The sequence below is a fragment of the Coturnix japonica genome, chromosome Z (assembly GCF_054131305.1).
Source record: "Coturnix japonica strain WE chromosome Z, WE-NBRP24, whole genome shotgun sequence".
Taxonomy (NCBI): Eukaryota; Metazoa; Chordata; class Aves; order Galliformes; family Phasianidae; genus Coturnix; species Coturnix japonica.
Genome location: NC_140702.1, coordinates 35,582,666 through 35,600,190, shown reverse-complemented (window position 1 = coordinate 35,600,190; position 17,525 = coordinate 35,582,666). Strand labels below are relative to the sequence as shown.

The following is a 17,525-nucleotide window of genomic DNA, read 5'->3' as shown; positions in this document are numbered from 1 at the left end:
CGTTCACAGACAGTTTCATCTGGTTAATTTCCATCATTCCACCCTTTTGGCATAATTATTTTTAGCCCTCCTTAAGTATTGCTGGGACATTGATTAAAAACCTCATTTTGAAAATGTAGAGACACAACAGCTTTTCAAAGGCCCTTCTTCAGGACTGTGTAACAGGTGCCTGAGAAAGGTTAAGAAAGGTTATGTATGTAGTAGCATTTTCCTCACATACTCAGCCTCTAGCACTCTATTGCTCAGGCACTTTCTGGTCTGGATATGTTATCATCATGTTAGATAGTCCTTGTCAAATTTTATCCTCCATGAGTGTGCTTAATCACTTTTTGATCCCAGCTAAACCTTGGGTTTTTGCAGTATACTGTGGCAATGAATTCCATAAATAACTCTTTGTTATGTGACTTAGTGCTTGGTTTTGTCTGTTATGAACCCTGCCACCTACAAATTTAATTTCTTGTTTTGTTGTTCTTGTGTTACACAAGGCTGCTAGTGGTTGTTCTTTCTCCATCTTCTCAATGCTACTTGCAGTTTCACCAAGACTAATATGTAGAATTTTATCTCTAGTGGCACAAAGCTGACACAAAATATCAAACTCAAGTTCCACAGCTAGCGAATTTACACTGTAATAAAAGTTATTCTGGACATGATTTTGTTTTTCAGAATCAATACCAGTGGTAGAATTAAGAACTCTAGACATGAGACCCTCTTGAATAAAAATGAGCTAAAGCAGTGTTAAAAGTGGAAGCTGTTGCCATACAATCTTCATTATAGTTATTTCATGACTTATAACCTCATATGCTGAAGTGGTGTGGCTCAGACTGTGAAAATAATATATTGCTTTTCTGCAAGTGGGTATAGCAGGACTGATGATATTTTAAGAGAAGACATTGACTTTGTCTGCTAGGCCATGGCACAGAAGAAATGAAAATAACAATTAATTATTGATTTTTCTCTTGTGCTGTGAGAAATATTTTCCTAGATTTTATTAGGAGGAAAGAGCGGAGACTCACAAGAGAGGAGAGGAATTCCGTTTCAACAGCAAGACATGCTAATCTTCGCAGAGAACATATCATTGCATTTATATCACCCTGGTATGGGGAAACAATCCAGAAGATCAAAATACGAATTGTGAAAATTACTCTAAATGCTGTGTAACCCCAGGTTTCCAGGATGCTTTATTAAGAGCAAGTAAATGAGGCAGTGTGGTTCCAGTTTAACAAATTAAGTTCAAGCTGTATTAAAGACGCTAGGTATGTACTTGTCACATGTAGCTATTTTAAGCAAATGCTCAGCAGTGTTTCTGCTTTCAAGACTACCACCCTGATGTGCAAAAGCCTTGCCCTCCACTTGTAACCAGAGGGACACTGCAGAGATGCATGCAGCAGTCAGGCTAAACAATGTATAGGGCAGGATCATGGCTGAAACCCAGCTTTATAAGACTGAGCAAGTGAACAGATTACTGTTTTTACTCTTGGTAGAAGTAGAAGCACTGGTCTTCAGAGACTGTACATACAAGCCACCATCACACACTACTGCAGTGTCACTCTGAGGGAATTGTGGGAATCTGTAGATGGTAAATGTAAATAAGGAAGTCTGGTTTCCAAATCTACACAATTGATTGCTGTGTTTTTTACTTCATAAATTCAGTATAACCAACTACTTGAAGTTGGAGAAAAAAAAAAAAAAAAGTGGAGGGGGAAATTATTGTATTCTATTGGGCTTGCAAAAGCCAGAGGTTGGTGTATCTCCCCTATGAGGAGAGACTTAGGGAACTGGGTCTGTTTAGCCTTGAAAAAAGAAGTCTGAGAGGGGACTTGATCCAGGTTTATAAATACCTGAGATGTGGGAGCCATAGTGGTGAGGCTGGTCTCTTTTCAGTAGTGTGTGGGGATAGAACTAGGGGTAATGGGATGAAAGTACAGTATAGGAAGTTCCGCACGAGTGTGCAGACTAATTTCTTTACAGTGAGGGTGACAGAGCACTGGAACAGGCTGCCCAGGGAGGTGGTGGAGTCTCCTTCTCTGGAGATATTCAAGACCTGCCTGGATGCCTACCTGTGCGACGTGGTATAGGGAGCCTGCTTTGGCAGGGGGGTTGAACTCAATGATCTCTAGAGGTCTCTTCCAACCCCTACAATTCTGTGATTCTGTGATTATAGTGTGCACATCAGAAATGAATACTTGCATTTTTTATTAAAATAGATTCAGAGAACATCCCTTTTAAGAACTCAGAACCTTTAAGGTTTAGTCAGTATACTCATGCTTACTTTCATTGATCCATCTTGGGAAACACCCCATAACTGTGCTGAGAATTTGGTAACAAGAGTGAAAAGGCACTCTGCCTCTCTTCACTGCTATTAATGACCCAGCTGTGGGTGCTTGGACTCAGCAGGTATCAAAAGCAGCTCACAACTTACTGGCAAATTGTTTCAGGCAGCCTGAGAACTGTGATGTCAAGCCCTGGGCTACAGTTAAAGGAGGTTCTGAAGCACATGCTTCATTTTGAGCATATACCTAACACAACCAAGCAATAGTTGGCTCGGTAGCCTCTGATCACTAAAGAAGAAATGTGCATTTATAAACAGTGTCTTTGATCAGACCCTGATCACTGTTTTTTATGTGGCATGAGCTGAAATCTTAATTACAGTTGAAGATATTTTTGGACCAGAGGTAGGAGGTGCTCAGACTGCCACAGGTGTTGCTCAGTGTTGCACAGGTTTGCTCTCTTTGTTGCAGTGAAATCTGGCAAACAAATAAAATAAAATAAAATAAAATAAAATAAAATAAAATAAAATAAAATAAAATAAAATAAAATAAAATAAAATAAAATAAAATAAAATAAAGAAAAAGAGGACCTCATATAATATTAGTGTTGGTTCTTTTGCAAAGGAGTTAAATATTATTGTCACAAAGACTCCGAGGCTTGGGGGGGTAGCCTTATGTGGTAGATATTGGCCAGGATAGAGTTGGAGACATCTCAGAACTTCTTATTCCTAAGATGGTGTTCTTCTCAGTTAAGTCTTCTGCTTCCAAAAACAGAAATGGACACAGTTCCAGGTGAAGCTATGTGGGAAGACACCAAAGAGTGTTATGGTTTGTGCTTATCTGCAAATTGAATTCCTGGTGAGGACCAGTAATGATGAGCCAGTCTGCCAGTCTTGCTCGGACTACCAAGAGAGACGCCTAGGTCTATTATGTTACAGATTAGCTTATTGCAAAACTATCATTTGGTGGTCATTTGTCACCATCATTATAGAGATAGTCATGTTACTGAATGACACTGGAAACTAGGCTCAGAGCTGTACCAGAAGTACATTTTTATTCAGTAGCAAGGAATGATGGGAAAGTTTTGGAGAGTGGTATTTTTAATTGCTCTTTAAAAAATCTCTTAATGAAGGATGTGACAAATAAGAAAAAATAGAGAGACTTGGTTTATTGTTTATAGCTTTCATTAATTTTTAAGGAATGAGTCAAAGAAATTGCTGAAAACAACCAATTGCAGAGGCTATGTGATGACCAGATCTAAGAGCCATTTTAATATTTAATGAGACCAAAAGCCTCTCATCACTAATCATCTTTTAATGGCACTTGCCCTTTGGCCGGGTGTATGTGACTGCATGTTTCAAAGGGACTAACTTTTCTAACTTGCTAATGAAATGTCTCTCAAGACAGTAGTAAAAGTGGTGATTTGGAGCTGCTTGGTTACCATGTCAGTTTAGTTTATGATAAGGTGGAAAACTGAAGCTATCTTCATGCATCAGTTTGAACTCTCCACATCTTTGAATGACTTGGTCAAATATTATTAAAAATACTGATGGCCAGTGTCTTACAGGAGTTCTGCCAGTCAAAGGGATAAACGATATCACAAAGACTAATCAGTCTGATTGAAAAAAACTTTTGAAAGCATATATCTGTTCTCTGTAAATAGAAGTTACACTGGAATCTTCAGGTGTAGGATCTGTTTTGAATAGCTCTAGAATCTGCATACAGCAGTTTGTGCTGAGTCAGAAGATCCACAACATAATCAGAGATTAAACTTGGGAACCTGCCTTTTGTTTGACATCTGAGAAAAAAATACTCCTCCTCATGTAGCTTCACAGATAGAGGGAAAAGTGCTTAATGATACACTAGGCGTGAAGGTCTGTGAAAGTTCTGGTATGACTTTCTGTTTTTACAGCTTCAGTGGCAAGTGTGGACTTGCAGCAATGTATGCAACAGAGCTGAGTTCTAGAAGCCATAGCTGTGTTTTTGGTATACTGCACTAACACTGAATCACTGGCAACTAGCTGGAAATGGATGTTCTGAGTGATTTAGAAGTAGTATGAAACCTGACTGAACTTCTGTTGGGTCTTCTTTCCTTTTGCTGTTTTAACATAAGGAGAGCGTTATTTATCACAACATTAAAAAAATCTCACAAGGAGAAAGGATGTATTGAATTGACACAACCTTAAAAGTGCAAATATGGTTTCATAAGTAAATGTTTTCGCACAGGAAAAGGACAATTAATCAAAATTTAGATGTCCTTCAAAAAATTTTCCTCTTTTCTTACTTCCTTATAAATATTCACAACTGCCTTGGTGTAAAACTTTATCAAAATGTTTATATATCTACATCACAGTGGCAGAAGCCATTGTGCTATTTTAAAAGTACCTGAGTAGATTTCTATAATGACGTGGTCCTGTCAGAATGGGAAGTATTTGGAACAACAGATTCTTTATAAACTGGAAATAAGGACTGTTTTTGTTGATTTAAATTATGGTTAGGTGATGAGATTTTATAGAAGCAGTTTTTGAAACAAAGAAGTGTTTTAAATGATCTTCAGAAAGGCAATAATTCAGTAAAATTTCCTGGAGAATTCAAGATAAGTTGATTTGGAACAGGGTTCCATGTCTTACAAGATGTTAATTATAAAAGAATATGACCAAAGGACTATTAATTTTATAAAGCTATGTGGTACTGGGTAGTTAATGGGGAAAAAGTAATAAGATACACTGATCAGCGTTCAAAATTACCAACGGGCAATTTTTTTTTTCAATCCAAATTAAGAGATTAAACCGTGTGGATTTTGATCGTATTACATAATGCAGTCAGTTCAGTGTGGATTTCACTTGATATCACTGATTTTGTAGGAGAATCATCAGAGCAGATTTCATTGTATGAATTACTTATGGTTTCCTGAGTCTTAAAATGGAGAGTAAATCTCACCTAATTTAAAGTGGATAAGTGAGCTAAATTAATTAATTTATAGTTCCTTAGTCAGGAACTTACAAATAAATGTTTGTACTTTGAGATGAGTTTGTACTTCAAAAACAGTAACTTTGGAGATTCTGCTGAAAAACCTACCACAGTTGTGACTGTCATTTGAGGAGAGGAGTCTGGAACACAACTCCCCAGTTCTTAAAATCTCCTTGAAGCAAATGGCAAAGGACAGGAAAAGTAGAAACCATGTATGTGGCCATTTTAATATCTTAATAGTCTTCTTGATTGGATCTGCAGGAATTACTTCTGACTTTTCATTTGTTTTTCTCAGGTTGGGGGTCACACCATGCTCCCCATCCGCTGGATGCCTCCAGAAAGTATCATGTACAGGAAGTTCACCACTGAAAGTGATGTCTGGAGCTTGGGAGTTGTGTTATGGGAAATCTTTACCTATGGCAAACAGCCATGGTACCAGCTGTCAAACAATGAGGTTTGTGCATTACTTTTCCAAACTGCTTGTGGGGAGGCTTGCTTTTTAATCAATTATATGATTTTTACAGGGGAGGGACAAGAGTGAATTTATCTAGTAAAGGCAAAAAGTTTAATATCAATCATTTATTATCTTTCCATAAACATTGTTGTTTATTTTCTTCCTTTTCAGCCTTTACTTCCCAAGGTAGAACGAATTTGTTCAAGCAGAACTAGGTTGGAATGTAGTTTCCTCCTTTGTATATGATGGTTTAATTTTGAGAAGGACCATGAGGCAATGGAAAGGAGCTTAGTTTATTCCTGTACTGCATTTAGCTGATTTCAGCTAAATGTCACTCATGCGATCACAAAAGTGGTTGCTCAAAAGCATTATTAAATAGATTCAAGGAATCAGGAGCTCTCTTAATTAATGTACTGGGAATAAGAAGTAATGCCTTTCCAGAGATTAGCCACAGCAACATTCAAAAGGTATAAGGAAAGGCAAAGGGGTTTATGCTTTATGTGAGCAAAGTGAAAACGTATCCTCCTTCTGAGACTAAATGCGGTAGAGAAATGGGCAGGAAGAGAAGGAATGGGACAGCTTCCTGACCATCATTTTCTTAGGGAAAAAGGAGGGGACATGCATGAAGTTAGTGAAGTTATTGGTCTTTGGTGTCATACATGTACAGTGATTTTCAGGATCATATCCTACTCCCTATGCATCCAACTAGAAATACAGTCCTTTGCAGACTGCCACCAGTGAGGTTTATGTGGTCATCAGCAGCTAATTCTTCTGCAGATGAGACCTAGTAGTTGTCACAGCCATGCTGATTCTTTCCTTCTAATTTCTTGTAGGTGATTGAGTGCATCACTCAGGGCCGAGTCCTTCAGCGACCTCGCACATGCCCCAAGGAAGTGTATGACTTGATGCTGGGATGCTGGCAACGGGAACCTCACATGAGGCTCAACATCAAAGAAATCCATTCCCTCCTTCAGAACCTGGCCAAGGCATCTCCAGTCTACCTGGATATTTTAGGCTAAATTCTCATAGCATTACTTCTATGGGCTGTGTGAATGAATGTGTTCAACTGCCGCTGAACTCCATTAAAATGTGTTCTTAACTTTGACAGTATTAATGACAAAGTTGTGGAGAAGCGTTTAAAGGGCAAGCAATGTACACTTCTCCATCTGTAGACACAGTATTGACTTTTTAGACATTACTGAGACATATCTCTTCTCTCTCCCTCTTTCAGTTTCTATCATCTTTTTCTTCTCTCCTGTCTTTATAATCAATTCGGCTTCTGCATTATTGTAACTCTGCATAGACAAAGGCCTTAAAAACCTGATCTGTTATATCAGCAGACTCTCCAGTTTGCCCATCACAACTAACAATGCCTTGTTGTATTCATGCCTTTGATGTGGATGAAAAAAAAAGGGAAAATACATTTGACTCGAATTTTGTGATGTCTGCTGTAAAGATACTGAGATTTAATGGATTCACCTCAATTTTTTTGCTTCGGCATTTGAGTGGAAAAAGAAGACTGGTATTCTCTACATGAAGAGTACTCCTTGCAGAGAAAAAAAGCCAGATGGAAACAAGACAGTGTTGTGTGATCCACTATCTGGAGGAACTGTGGGATCAGATGGCATCAAACTCCACTAAAAACACTGAAATCATTTGATGGAAGGCAAAAGGAGGTTTAGCACTTTCCCTGGAGAGTCTTTCTGAGGAGTAAGGGGATTCTAGGAGGTACTTTGCCAGTACCTTTCGTTGCCAGATACAAGTTTATGTTAAAAGGGAAAAAGATGCTGCCAGCACTGCACGCAATTATGTTGCAACGTGATAAGTAAACACATTCCCTTACTTCTTCTTCTGCTAGGATATTGTCACGCCACTGGTACAAAAATGTTCTCCAGCAAGTCTTTTTTAATGGCTGAAGCTAGGCTTATTAATGTACAGTACTAATTTCAGGATCACACAACGAAACTAAGGATTTTGATAAGACAGGACAAGCTATGGATGCTGGGGCAGATGCATCTTACACTCTGCTTGTTCGGCAGCATATTCCTTCCTCAATCCTTTTTATTTCAAACCGTGCAAGCAAAACTGTGCATGGTCTCTGTTGATTAATGCCCTTTGTGCAGAAGCTGTCACTCATCTTGTAAAACACCTTAGTAGGCATAGCAAACTCATAATGGTATAACTTATATTTCATTGAAAGGGGATAATCAAAGACATTAGCTATGTTAAAATGCCTTTACAATGTTACAGATACAATAGACTGATACTACATGAATAATCTAAAGCATGGACATCACTGGTTATATTTGAGCCATGGAAGGGGATAAAGTGAGATACCTGGGGAAAACAAATTACTCTGAGGTTATGGCTCACTTCTCAGAGTGTAAAGACCTTGAGCTCAGCACCATGTTTGTACTGGTATTAGTGCTGTCATTACCAACATCCAGTCTTTCTTAAATAATTTCTTTTATGTTGGATGGGCACTGTGTGTGTACTTTTGCATGGCCACTGTGTTGACGACAAGTGCATGGGCATATCTGTTATTTTTCAAACTGGAAGTTGAAGATTTCAAATTTAGAGTTAGGGTTATTTTTAATATGAATTCTTACAACAGACAACCTACCTTATCTATTCCTTAGTACTTTTGCCTCCCTCTGTGAGGGGGCATAACTGGAAAAAAAAAGAAAAAAAAAAGAAAAAACCAACAAAAAAAAAAAACCCACAAAAAAAGAACAACAACAACAAAAAACAAAACCCCACAACTTTGTTTTTCTCTTTTTTGTTATTTCTGATTGATATGAGCCAGATCAAAATAGTCCTTCATTTTTGTGTTGGGGATATTTTATTTAATAAATTAAGCATTTTATTTTTGTAAATGTTCTCATAATACATTTAATATATTATTTGCATGCACATATTATTTATTGAGGTACTTCAGTTTTCTTTCTTCTGAAGCTTTTAGAGTCAGCATATAAAGATTTCAGATGTTTTCAGAATAAAACAGTTCACTGAACAACGATGGCGTTTTACCCTTCTCAGTGTCATTGAAAGGGCAGCATTACAAATAAACATGACAGTGTATCTACAAAGCCATACTCAGTATTTCTTTAAGAAACAAGATGTTATTTCATAATTGCTACTGAACTGGAAACACACAAAAAGCCAGAGGAAGATTCCTATAGAGTGGGCCTTAAGATTTTATCTAGACTGTCCTGGAAGTTCATATAGAAAGCTAGATAAGGACTGACCATCCACTGAAACCCATTCATTTGAGAATTTGAGTTTCATCTTTTAAAGGAATTTGAGTCTGATTTTCTAAATAAGAGTGGTGGAAAAGAAATTGTCCACTGATGCTGTGCAGTGGGAGAAGGCTGCAGGTGACAGAGGGAGAGATGCTGAGTTTCTGCTTTCTGTATTCTGTCTTAGGTCTTATGAGCTTAAGGAAAAGGCATCTGGGGTGCTTCTACTGAAAAGCAGGCTCCAGCCTGAAAGCAAATAGGTGGGTTTTGCAAGCACAGAAAGAATGAATACCAAAAAAATCAACACCTATAAAACAAAACAAAACAAAACAAAACAAAACAAAAAAACCCAAACCCACAAAACCTTGAAATTATAATTAGTGGCATCTTCTTTTTTATTTACTATTGAGACTACTGTAGTCATTTCACAAAATGAATAATATTACAATGCACTGTGCAATAACATAGCAGTATGTTGAACCTCTAAGGGACCAAATGTTCTACAGAGCCACCAGTATGGTAACCTTGAACAATATCATTAATGTTCTTGATAGCGCATAAAATGTGTAATCAGAGTAGACAAGATATAAACTGAAGCTATACATATCTTGCATTTGTTCACTAAAAGGTGGATAAGTGTAGCAGAATGAGCAGAGAAAAGGAAGAAATGTTCTCAAATCCCAGTAAAGGGTGAGTATATGTGCATATTCATCATGCTTGCACTGTCCGCTAAATTGTGTACACTGAGTAAGTATGAAAATCAGGCTCATTTAAAAGTCTTTCTGGACTGTGCTATGAACTGATCATATATATAATATATGTGTGCTTGCATATGGCATATATATATACACACATAGCATATACATGTATGCCTATGTCTGTTGTACTTTATTTATATGTGCAGACATGCATGCACATTATGTATGGATTGTGTGTATATGTATAAATTTACATACACCTACGTTATAACAAATGATAATTAGAGTGCTATTAATAAATTGATTAAGTCTGCTGAGTAACCAAAATCATATTTTCTTTTGATGTTTCTTTTTCTATGTTTGTAAGATTCAGCTTTTTCACTGGTGTGCAGCAGAGGCAATGTTAGAATGCCAGAGATATAACAAGCACTTTCCTCCCCTATATGGTTGCATAAAAACACTTCTTCCATTCCCATCTCACTTGTTGATTCATCACAAAGAAATGAACAGATAAACTTCCAAGCTCCAAAAGTAGAGCTTCTGACTGGCTGTCATTTCTGGGTTTGTGCTATTGTTATTTTATTGTCCTAGAATAACAGTGCAGCTCCATTAGCATTTTATACTCATCTGCAGTAGTGAAATAATTCCAAGAATGAGCTGGACTATTCAGACTGCAATACTACTTGTAGGACACTGAGAAAGCTGATTCAGCACTAACAATTGTAGCAGCTGTCACACTATCCTTCACTCTCAGTTGATCTACAGAACCCAGAACTGGTGGTGGTGAACAGGTATTTGTAAAGCAACAGCACCCCATGATGCATGATGGAATGTACCCTTGTTAAAATTTCTTTATTCGTTTTGATTTGTAAACCAGCATATGTTTATATTGTCTATAGTTTAAAAAGTAAATGCCTATATTTTCCTTTCTTTCTTTTACTCTTTTCCTTTTTTTCTCTATCTTTCTTGCTCACTTTTTCTTTCATTTCCTTTTTCTTCTCTTTCCTCCTTCTTTCCTTCTATTTCTTTCATCTGTTTCTCTTTTAGCTCTCTTTCATTCTCCTTCCCTCTTGCCTTCCTCCTCTCTACTCTTCTCCACCTTTCCCAGATAATGTATTTGCTGTGGTTGATGTAGACTTTATAGAACACTTTAAAAAGAAATAAAACAACAACCCAGTCAAATGATCAGATCACTGGTTGACTAAGATATAGTGCACATGTGTTAGACTTTGTCTGAGTTGTTGCAGCCTGTAAGGGAATTTCAAATACTGCTATAAAATGTGAGGGAGGGAGCCAGGGAAGGGATGGTGAATAGATCAGGGTTTCTAATCAAAGATGAAGGTTTTGATAGCACAGGAAGTTGTATTTTCTTGTCAGGGCTGGGATGAGCCACTGCTGTTGTGAATCAAGAGGTCCTTTAAGAGCCTTAGTTAAAAAGACCTTTATTTGGGCTGGGGTGGGGAGTGGGGGAGGAATGCTATGTTCATCATAAATATGAAGTGCAAAAAAAAAAAAAAAAAAAAAAAAAAAAAGTCTACATGTTGCAGGGAAAACACTGTGAATTTCACAATAGCAACCAAGTGACTATTTTGCCATCTTTTAAACATGTCTCAGGAGAAGAAATGGGAAACGATGGGTGTATTATTTTACCGTCTATGCATTCTAGACCAGGTCTGTGGGGAATTTTTTGTTTGCTTGTAGAAAGTTCCAAGTGATGACTGGCTGGTATTTTATAAACACTGAGTACTTTGTGCAAGGATAATAGAAGTTGCCAGTAGTAAGGCCATTTGATTGGAGTATGTAATAAAATCAAATTTTTCTAGAGGCCTATATATTGCAGCTTATGTCTATCTTTCTGTAACAAAGAATAGCAGCTAAGAATGTTTTATATAAAAGCAACTTAATTCAACACTGATGATTAATTGAATAAAGAATCAGTTATTTGCCCCATTATTATATATTTGCCCCAGCCCTGTTCTCCACCTATACTTTATGTATATATATATTTCTAGATATCTCTCTCTTTGTCACTTGAGATAAAGAGGAAGATACCTACATATAAATATAAATTTCTATATTGTCACCAAACTGTGACCTGGTATGTGGAACTATTTTTCTTCTTTCTTTTTTCCTTTTCTTTCTTTATAATGTGATGTGTCTGTGCAAATATTTAGTGGTTCTTGTTTTGCAGTTTGTTATAACCAGTCATTGCTTTAAAACTTTCATTGCATCTTGGCTGATTTCGAAGTGATGCCTAGGTATCAGTGTTAAAAGTTTTGTTTGTGAATCATGTGACCAGTTTCTCTCCACATGACATGGAAAGTCTCTTGTATTCCAGTGTATTTAATAAAAATTATGTCTTACAATAAACAATGTCATCCAAAAGAAAGATAAAATGATTACTTTAAAGACCTACAATTTTCATGAAGTGTTGCGTGTTTTCTTTGTTGGAATGCCTTCATTTATCTCCTTTCTTTTCAAAAAGGATGAAATTAAGGAAGAGTTTGGTGTCATTAGAAGCATGATAGATTTGCATTCTAACACCCTGAATGAAAAACAGGGCACTGAATTCTTAACTGATGAAAGAGGCGACCCCTATTAAAAGGAAAAAAAGAAATATTAAATCTTAATGTAATGGTAGAGTCTTTTTGTTTCATTTTGTTTTGCTTCTTGTTTTTGTTGTTGTTATTGTTTTCCACACCAAAGACCATAGTTTAACTCATTTATCTGGGGAGCTGGCTTTGCAAATATCTGTTTATATTTTACCAGAAAAAGGCCTTCAAGAAATTTGTCTATGCTGTCTGCATGTATTTACAGCTTTTTGCAAAATGTATCTCTCAAACTGAAGTTCCATTAAAAATGCAGAAGAGGAAGGTTTGTTCTTTTTAACATGTCAGCCTAAACAGAGCATTAGACCCAAGTCCTTAAAAAAATATTAGTAATCTAGAATACAGAGTGCTTAGCATCCAGACAAAAGTTCATTAAGATGGTTGAAGAGCTCCCCATCAGCTATAGATGTAAACCAATCTCCTCAAGGTTAGAGTAAAGCAATGTGTGAGCCACTTCCTTATGTGTCTGCTTCCCTCTGCCAGGATGCCTCTTTGAGATGAGGTTAGCAAGTGATAAGCACTCAAAAGGTCAAAACAAAATAACCCACAGAGAAGAAGCCTCAGTGCATAGTCTGTCTAAGGCTATGAAATAACCCCACTTCAAACTGAAAAGCTTTGTTTGCAGTTTGTGTTCAGTCAGAGGCTTATATGTGTTCTGTCTGCTTTCTCAGCAAAATGTAGTTGTCTTCCAGACTCAGTGGGCTGTGCTGCCATATTGAAATGAAACACCTCTGGTTGCAAAGAACTGTTTTTGGCAGCAACAAGAGCTGCAGAAAGTCTCAAGGCTGGCCCATGTAAGCATCACCTTGCAGCTCCAGCTTGGCTGCCTAAGGACAACCAACCCTCCCCTTTCTTTAGGACTTTTAAGGCCAGAGTTGTGTATCAGTGGCAGAACCAGACTCTGCCAATCCTTGGTGGCCATGGTAACCTTTAGCTATCCAATCCTCCCCAGACAGAATGCTGAGCACATAGGAGAAGATGACACTTCCTTGCCTCTTTTTGGTGCAGAAGAGTTGTGTGTGAGTTTCTGCCTCTTTGACCTGCATGAGAACACCATGACACCAGAGACTCAGCTTAAAAATAGTGACAGATCACTGCAGTTGTAAGGAGAAATACATTAATTCAGGCTCACAAGGACTGGCAGAAGACCCTTTAATGAGGATGACAAAAGCTTGCTGATGATCCAAAATGTTTCAGAGAGGCCAGGTAGGTTTTTTAAGGTCACGATGTGTAGGGTTGCTGACACAGCATGCACCAGCAGATGAGCACCCTTCTCAGCTGGCTGTAGAGTCCAGGAACCATCAGCACTTCTGGTGCCTCCTACATAAAGAGAGCTGTGAAGTAACAGTCCAGGAGGGGCTATTCAACACAAGTCCTGCTCCTGCCAAAGCTCAACAAAATCCCCAAACTGATTCTGTGTCTAAGACTTTGTGCTAAATTATTCTGTAACTGGAAAATCTATCATTTTTATCAGTGTATTATTTTAGAGTGTTTCTCAGTGTCTATTGATTATTCCCACTAGTATTTTTAATGGCTATAGTAATTTATTCTGAAATCAGTGAGAAAGTTGATGTTACAAAGAAGGATGATGGCACTAAAAAGACAAAAAAAGAAAAAAAAAAGAAAAAAAACCCAACAACAAACAAACAAAAAAACCCCACTAAAATGAAAAAAAAATCAAATATCATTAGGCTTGGATCAGGCAGACTCCACTAAACCAGCCCACAGCCTAACTTGTCAAAGAAACATATTAATGTTTGTGATAAAACTTAGGTTCTGGTAGGAAGAATTTCAGGCAAAATAAGAAAATAAGGATTTTGAGAACAGAACGGTTCAACGCTTGTATTCTTCGTGGAAGAGATCTCTATTAAGTTGTATGCAAGGAAAAGAGAACCTGAATGGGAAAAGATAAGAGAGTCAATGAGCAATCCCATATTTAAAATATGATGTAAATATGATATAAAATTAGAAATGTGTGGTTTTGCTGCCCCAGACACTGAGCTTGAAGACAAATAGAACAGACACAACCATTTGCACATATTTTAGTCAGTTCTCATGCAGAAGATGATGTTTCTAGTTGGAAATTGCTGGGAAACACAACCTGTGTAAAGTGGAGTTGCAACAGCAATGACAAAATGTTTTGGACCTTATTATTCACTAGTAGCAATTTACTACTTTTTTTGTGATAGCTGATCAAAGGAAAAGGCCTCCTCTACAGAGCACCTTTATGCTCTCCTGACTAGTGCTACCTGCCTTAGATCTGGGTAACATTTTTGTTCCTTCTCCTTCAGCACACATTACCTGGGCCTTCAAACTGGCCAGAGGTGGTCAGCTTCAGACTGGGAACAGTTCCTTTCCATTTGATCTTCATACCTATAACTGCTCATTAATTTTAGTGCACTGATACTGAGAAGGCAGTGCATGCTGTCAATACTCACAAGGCAGTGCAAACAATAGCTACCATCCGTGACCCAGAGAGGAAAAAAGTAATACAAAGGGTGGTGGTTAAACCAGCCCGCAAAGCTGGCAGAAGCTGAAATCACCACTGACAGATCATAAGCAGAGGTCAGTGATGTGGTATTTATGCAGGAGCAATGGAAGGTCTCTTCTCACTGTGCACATTTTCCCAAAGAAAACAAATGTTTCCCTGTCTTTGCAAAGCCTGCAGTACATAAGGAAAAGACCAGCACAGCATGGCTGTCCCTGTACAGGAGAACACAGATTGCCTTAGCCCTCTGGTTCAGATGGCCTTGGAGAGAGTCCTGGCAACAAAGAAGTCCCTGTCCTTACAGATCCACCAACTGTCAAATCCCACAAAGATTGATGGGCCTCCTGTCCATTTATGGCTCACTGGTGAAGTCCCAAGGGATGTTCATGTTATCATAGTATCATAGTCTTGTGCGGGTTGGAAGGGACCTTAGAGATCATCGAGTCCAACCCCCAGGATTCGAGCCCCCCTGTGTAGCAGAGTGGCATTTCTACCACTTGCGCCACAGGGGATTCAAACCTGGGCCTCCAGTGTTGCAATGTGGCATTCCTACCACTGCGCCACCGGGGCACACAATGTTCATTAAGTTGCCTCTCTAACATAGGCAGGGTGAGAGAGGCCTTGGTGAGCCTGTGGTTAATGGCCCTCCTCAAAACTCTCCTATTATCTCTGGGGCATCTGTCTATCACAGACATCCCAGATGTAAGTACCCCTCACATACCCCTCTACATGTCAGTTGGCCATGAGAACAAGCAGCTAGCAAGAAGAGTGGCACTGATCTGCCTGTCATGGAACAGGTGGGTGCTCCTGGCTATGGGACATCTCGAGAGCAAGCACTTATTTCTGAGTGGACCTGCGCGCCAGGGGATGCTGCTCTTTGCCTGGGCAGGCCTGTGTTGTTTGCTCTCAAGAGATGACTGGAAGCTAGGCTCGGATCTTGGTAATTTTTTTGGGTGCCTTGCACAGTTGTTCACTTTGCCCCCAGCCTGGGGACAGTGGAGGACTGGTTGGGTCCAGAAAGGGGAATGTCTGCCTGGGCCCTGCAAGTCCTCTCTCTTGGGCACTCTTAGGCACTCCCTGCCACAGCAGTCTCTGATGACAAGTCTTGGTCCCTTCAAAGATCTTGGCCTGCTGTGCCAAGATACCTGTTCTCTTGTACCACAGGACCATCACCATCTCCACCCAGGCAGTCCCCCAGCATGTGTCAGGGTGGTGCAGGAGGTGGTGAGAGTCAGCGCTGTGCTGTCTCCTGTGGGAGGCAGTGGGGCAGTCCTTAGTCCCTAAGCACATTTTGTGATCATGGTAGCTGATTGCTTTTTGTGAAACTGGCTTTTTATTCATCAAGATTTTTTATTTTTTTTACCAGTTAATCTATTAAGTTAATCTATTAAGTTAATCTATTAAGAGCACTGCTGATATCCCCAGTGCCTATAATTAACATTTCAAGAAAAATCACGACCAGGAAAAGCAAGGCTTCTGGAAACAAAAGAAGAGAAACATGTGGAACTCATATTCCTGCTCCCCTCTCCCCATCATCCCTGAGCATAGAGGATTCAGTGCTGAGTATGTTTGTCTTCCACCTCTTCCAAGCTGTTACACAAGAAGTAAAGTCTCTGCAAACGATCCACTGCAAACCAAGCCCACTTCTATCCATTCATGATTTTTTTTTTACAGCTTCATGATTTGGGGAATTATGCTAACAAATGTCATTAGCACCATACCCACCCAAAATCCAAAGGAGCTTGGGTGAGAGAAAGCAGACAGGAAGTAAACATGCTGCCTCTGATACCAGAGAGGCTACTAAATAAATACATGCTTTGTGTGGTAACAAATACCATGCAAATAACAAATAACACCTACTGGATTTATTTATTTATTTATTTATTGCCAGTAGGGGTTAATCACTCAGTCAAGAGCATGGTGCTCCACAAGCTGTTCCAGCACTTGTTGGATTGCCCTGTGTTATGTAGCATCCTCAGTTTCAGTGCTAGGCAACTGCATAAAAATCAGGGAGGTGTGCAGTACCAATTATGGTTCACATTGTCTTCCCAAGGTGTGCAAAATCCTACAGCCATTCCATAACAGAAAACATGTTGCTTAGTAGTTGTTTTCAAACAAGATTTTCTAGTCTGCTTGTGAATGTGACTCAGCAGTGGGTTCAAAGACGGGTTCAAGCCAGAATGGTATGAGAGGCAAACTTGGCTACCACTTTGTTCTGGACAATGTCAAAAGCCCAAAATATAACCAACAGGCATAACTGTCCTTGGTTTCAAATCTGCAGTGCTTACTGGGTCAAAACTGAATCCACACACATAACCCCTGCCTGTGACAGTGGAGGACTGACACCTGAGAGGGTCTTATGCAATGTGGGGGACTGGGACATTTCTGGGAATCTGTGCAGGCCTTGCCCTGCTGTATCGCCTCCGATGATAAAATCCTGGAATGGGTGGGTAGCAAGTGTCAGGAAAATGTTGGGGTAGGGTACCCTCTCACCAGTCTCAGAAAGTAAACCAGGGTTGGTCCAAAAAAGCTAAAAATAGCACCTCAAAATGGAGGCAAATCCATTACACATGAAGTGAGAACAGCAGTGAAAGGAAGCAAAGCACAAGTGGTGTTTCTTTCATCCACCTGGCTGTTTTGTTACCTGAAGCATTTCTGCTGGCATTGAATAGGTCCATCAGCCAAATGCAACCCTTCCATGCTGATATTTCCTCTTCAAAACGTGAATGTGATGCAGATATGCAGGCAGACAGCACCTTAAAAATGAACGCAGCACTGATTTGTGATATTTTACTTTACA

At 39.0% G+C, this 17,525-nt stretch overlaps 1 protein-coding gene across 2 annotated transcripts in view; it reads left to right on the top strand.

The window, feature by feature from the left end:
• The window catches only part of NTRK2 (neurotrophic receptor tyrosine kinase 2), a 203,262-nt gene extending 193,307 nt beyond the window's left edge, over positions 1-9,955 (top strand). For both annotated transcript variants that reach the window (XM_015849248.3, XM_085530321.1), the window contains 2 exons: positions 5,533-5,691; positions 6,525-9,955. In XM_015849248.3, coding sequence (XP_015704734.2) covers positions 5,533-5,691; positions 6,525-6,710 — 345 coding nt within the window. In that variant the 3' untranslated portion in view covers positions 6,711-9,955. The remainder of the gene's footprint in view (positions 1-5,532; positions 5,692-6,524) is intronic.
• The last annotated feature ends 7,570 nt before the right edge of the window (positions 9,956-17,525 follow it).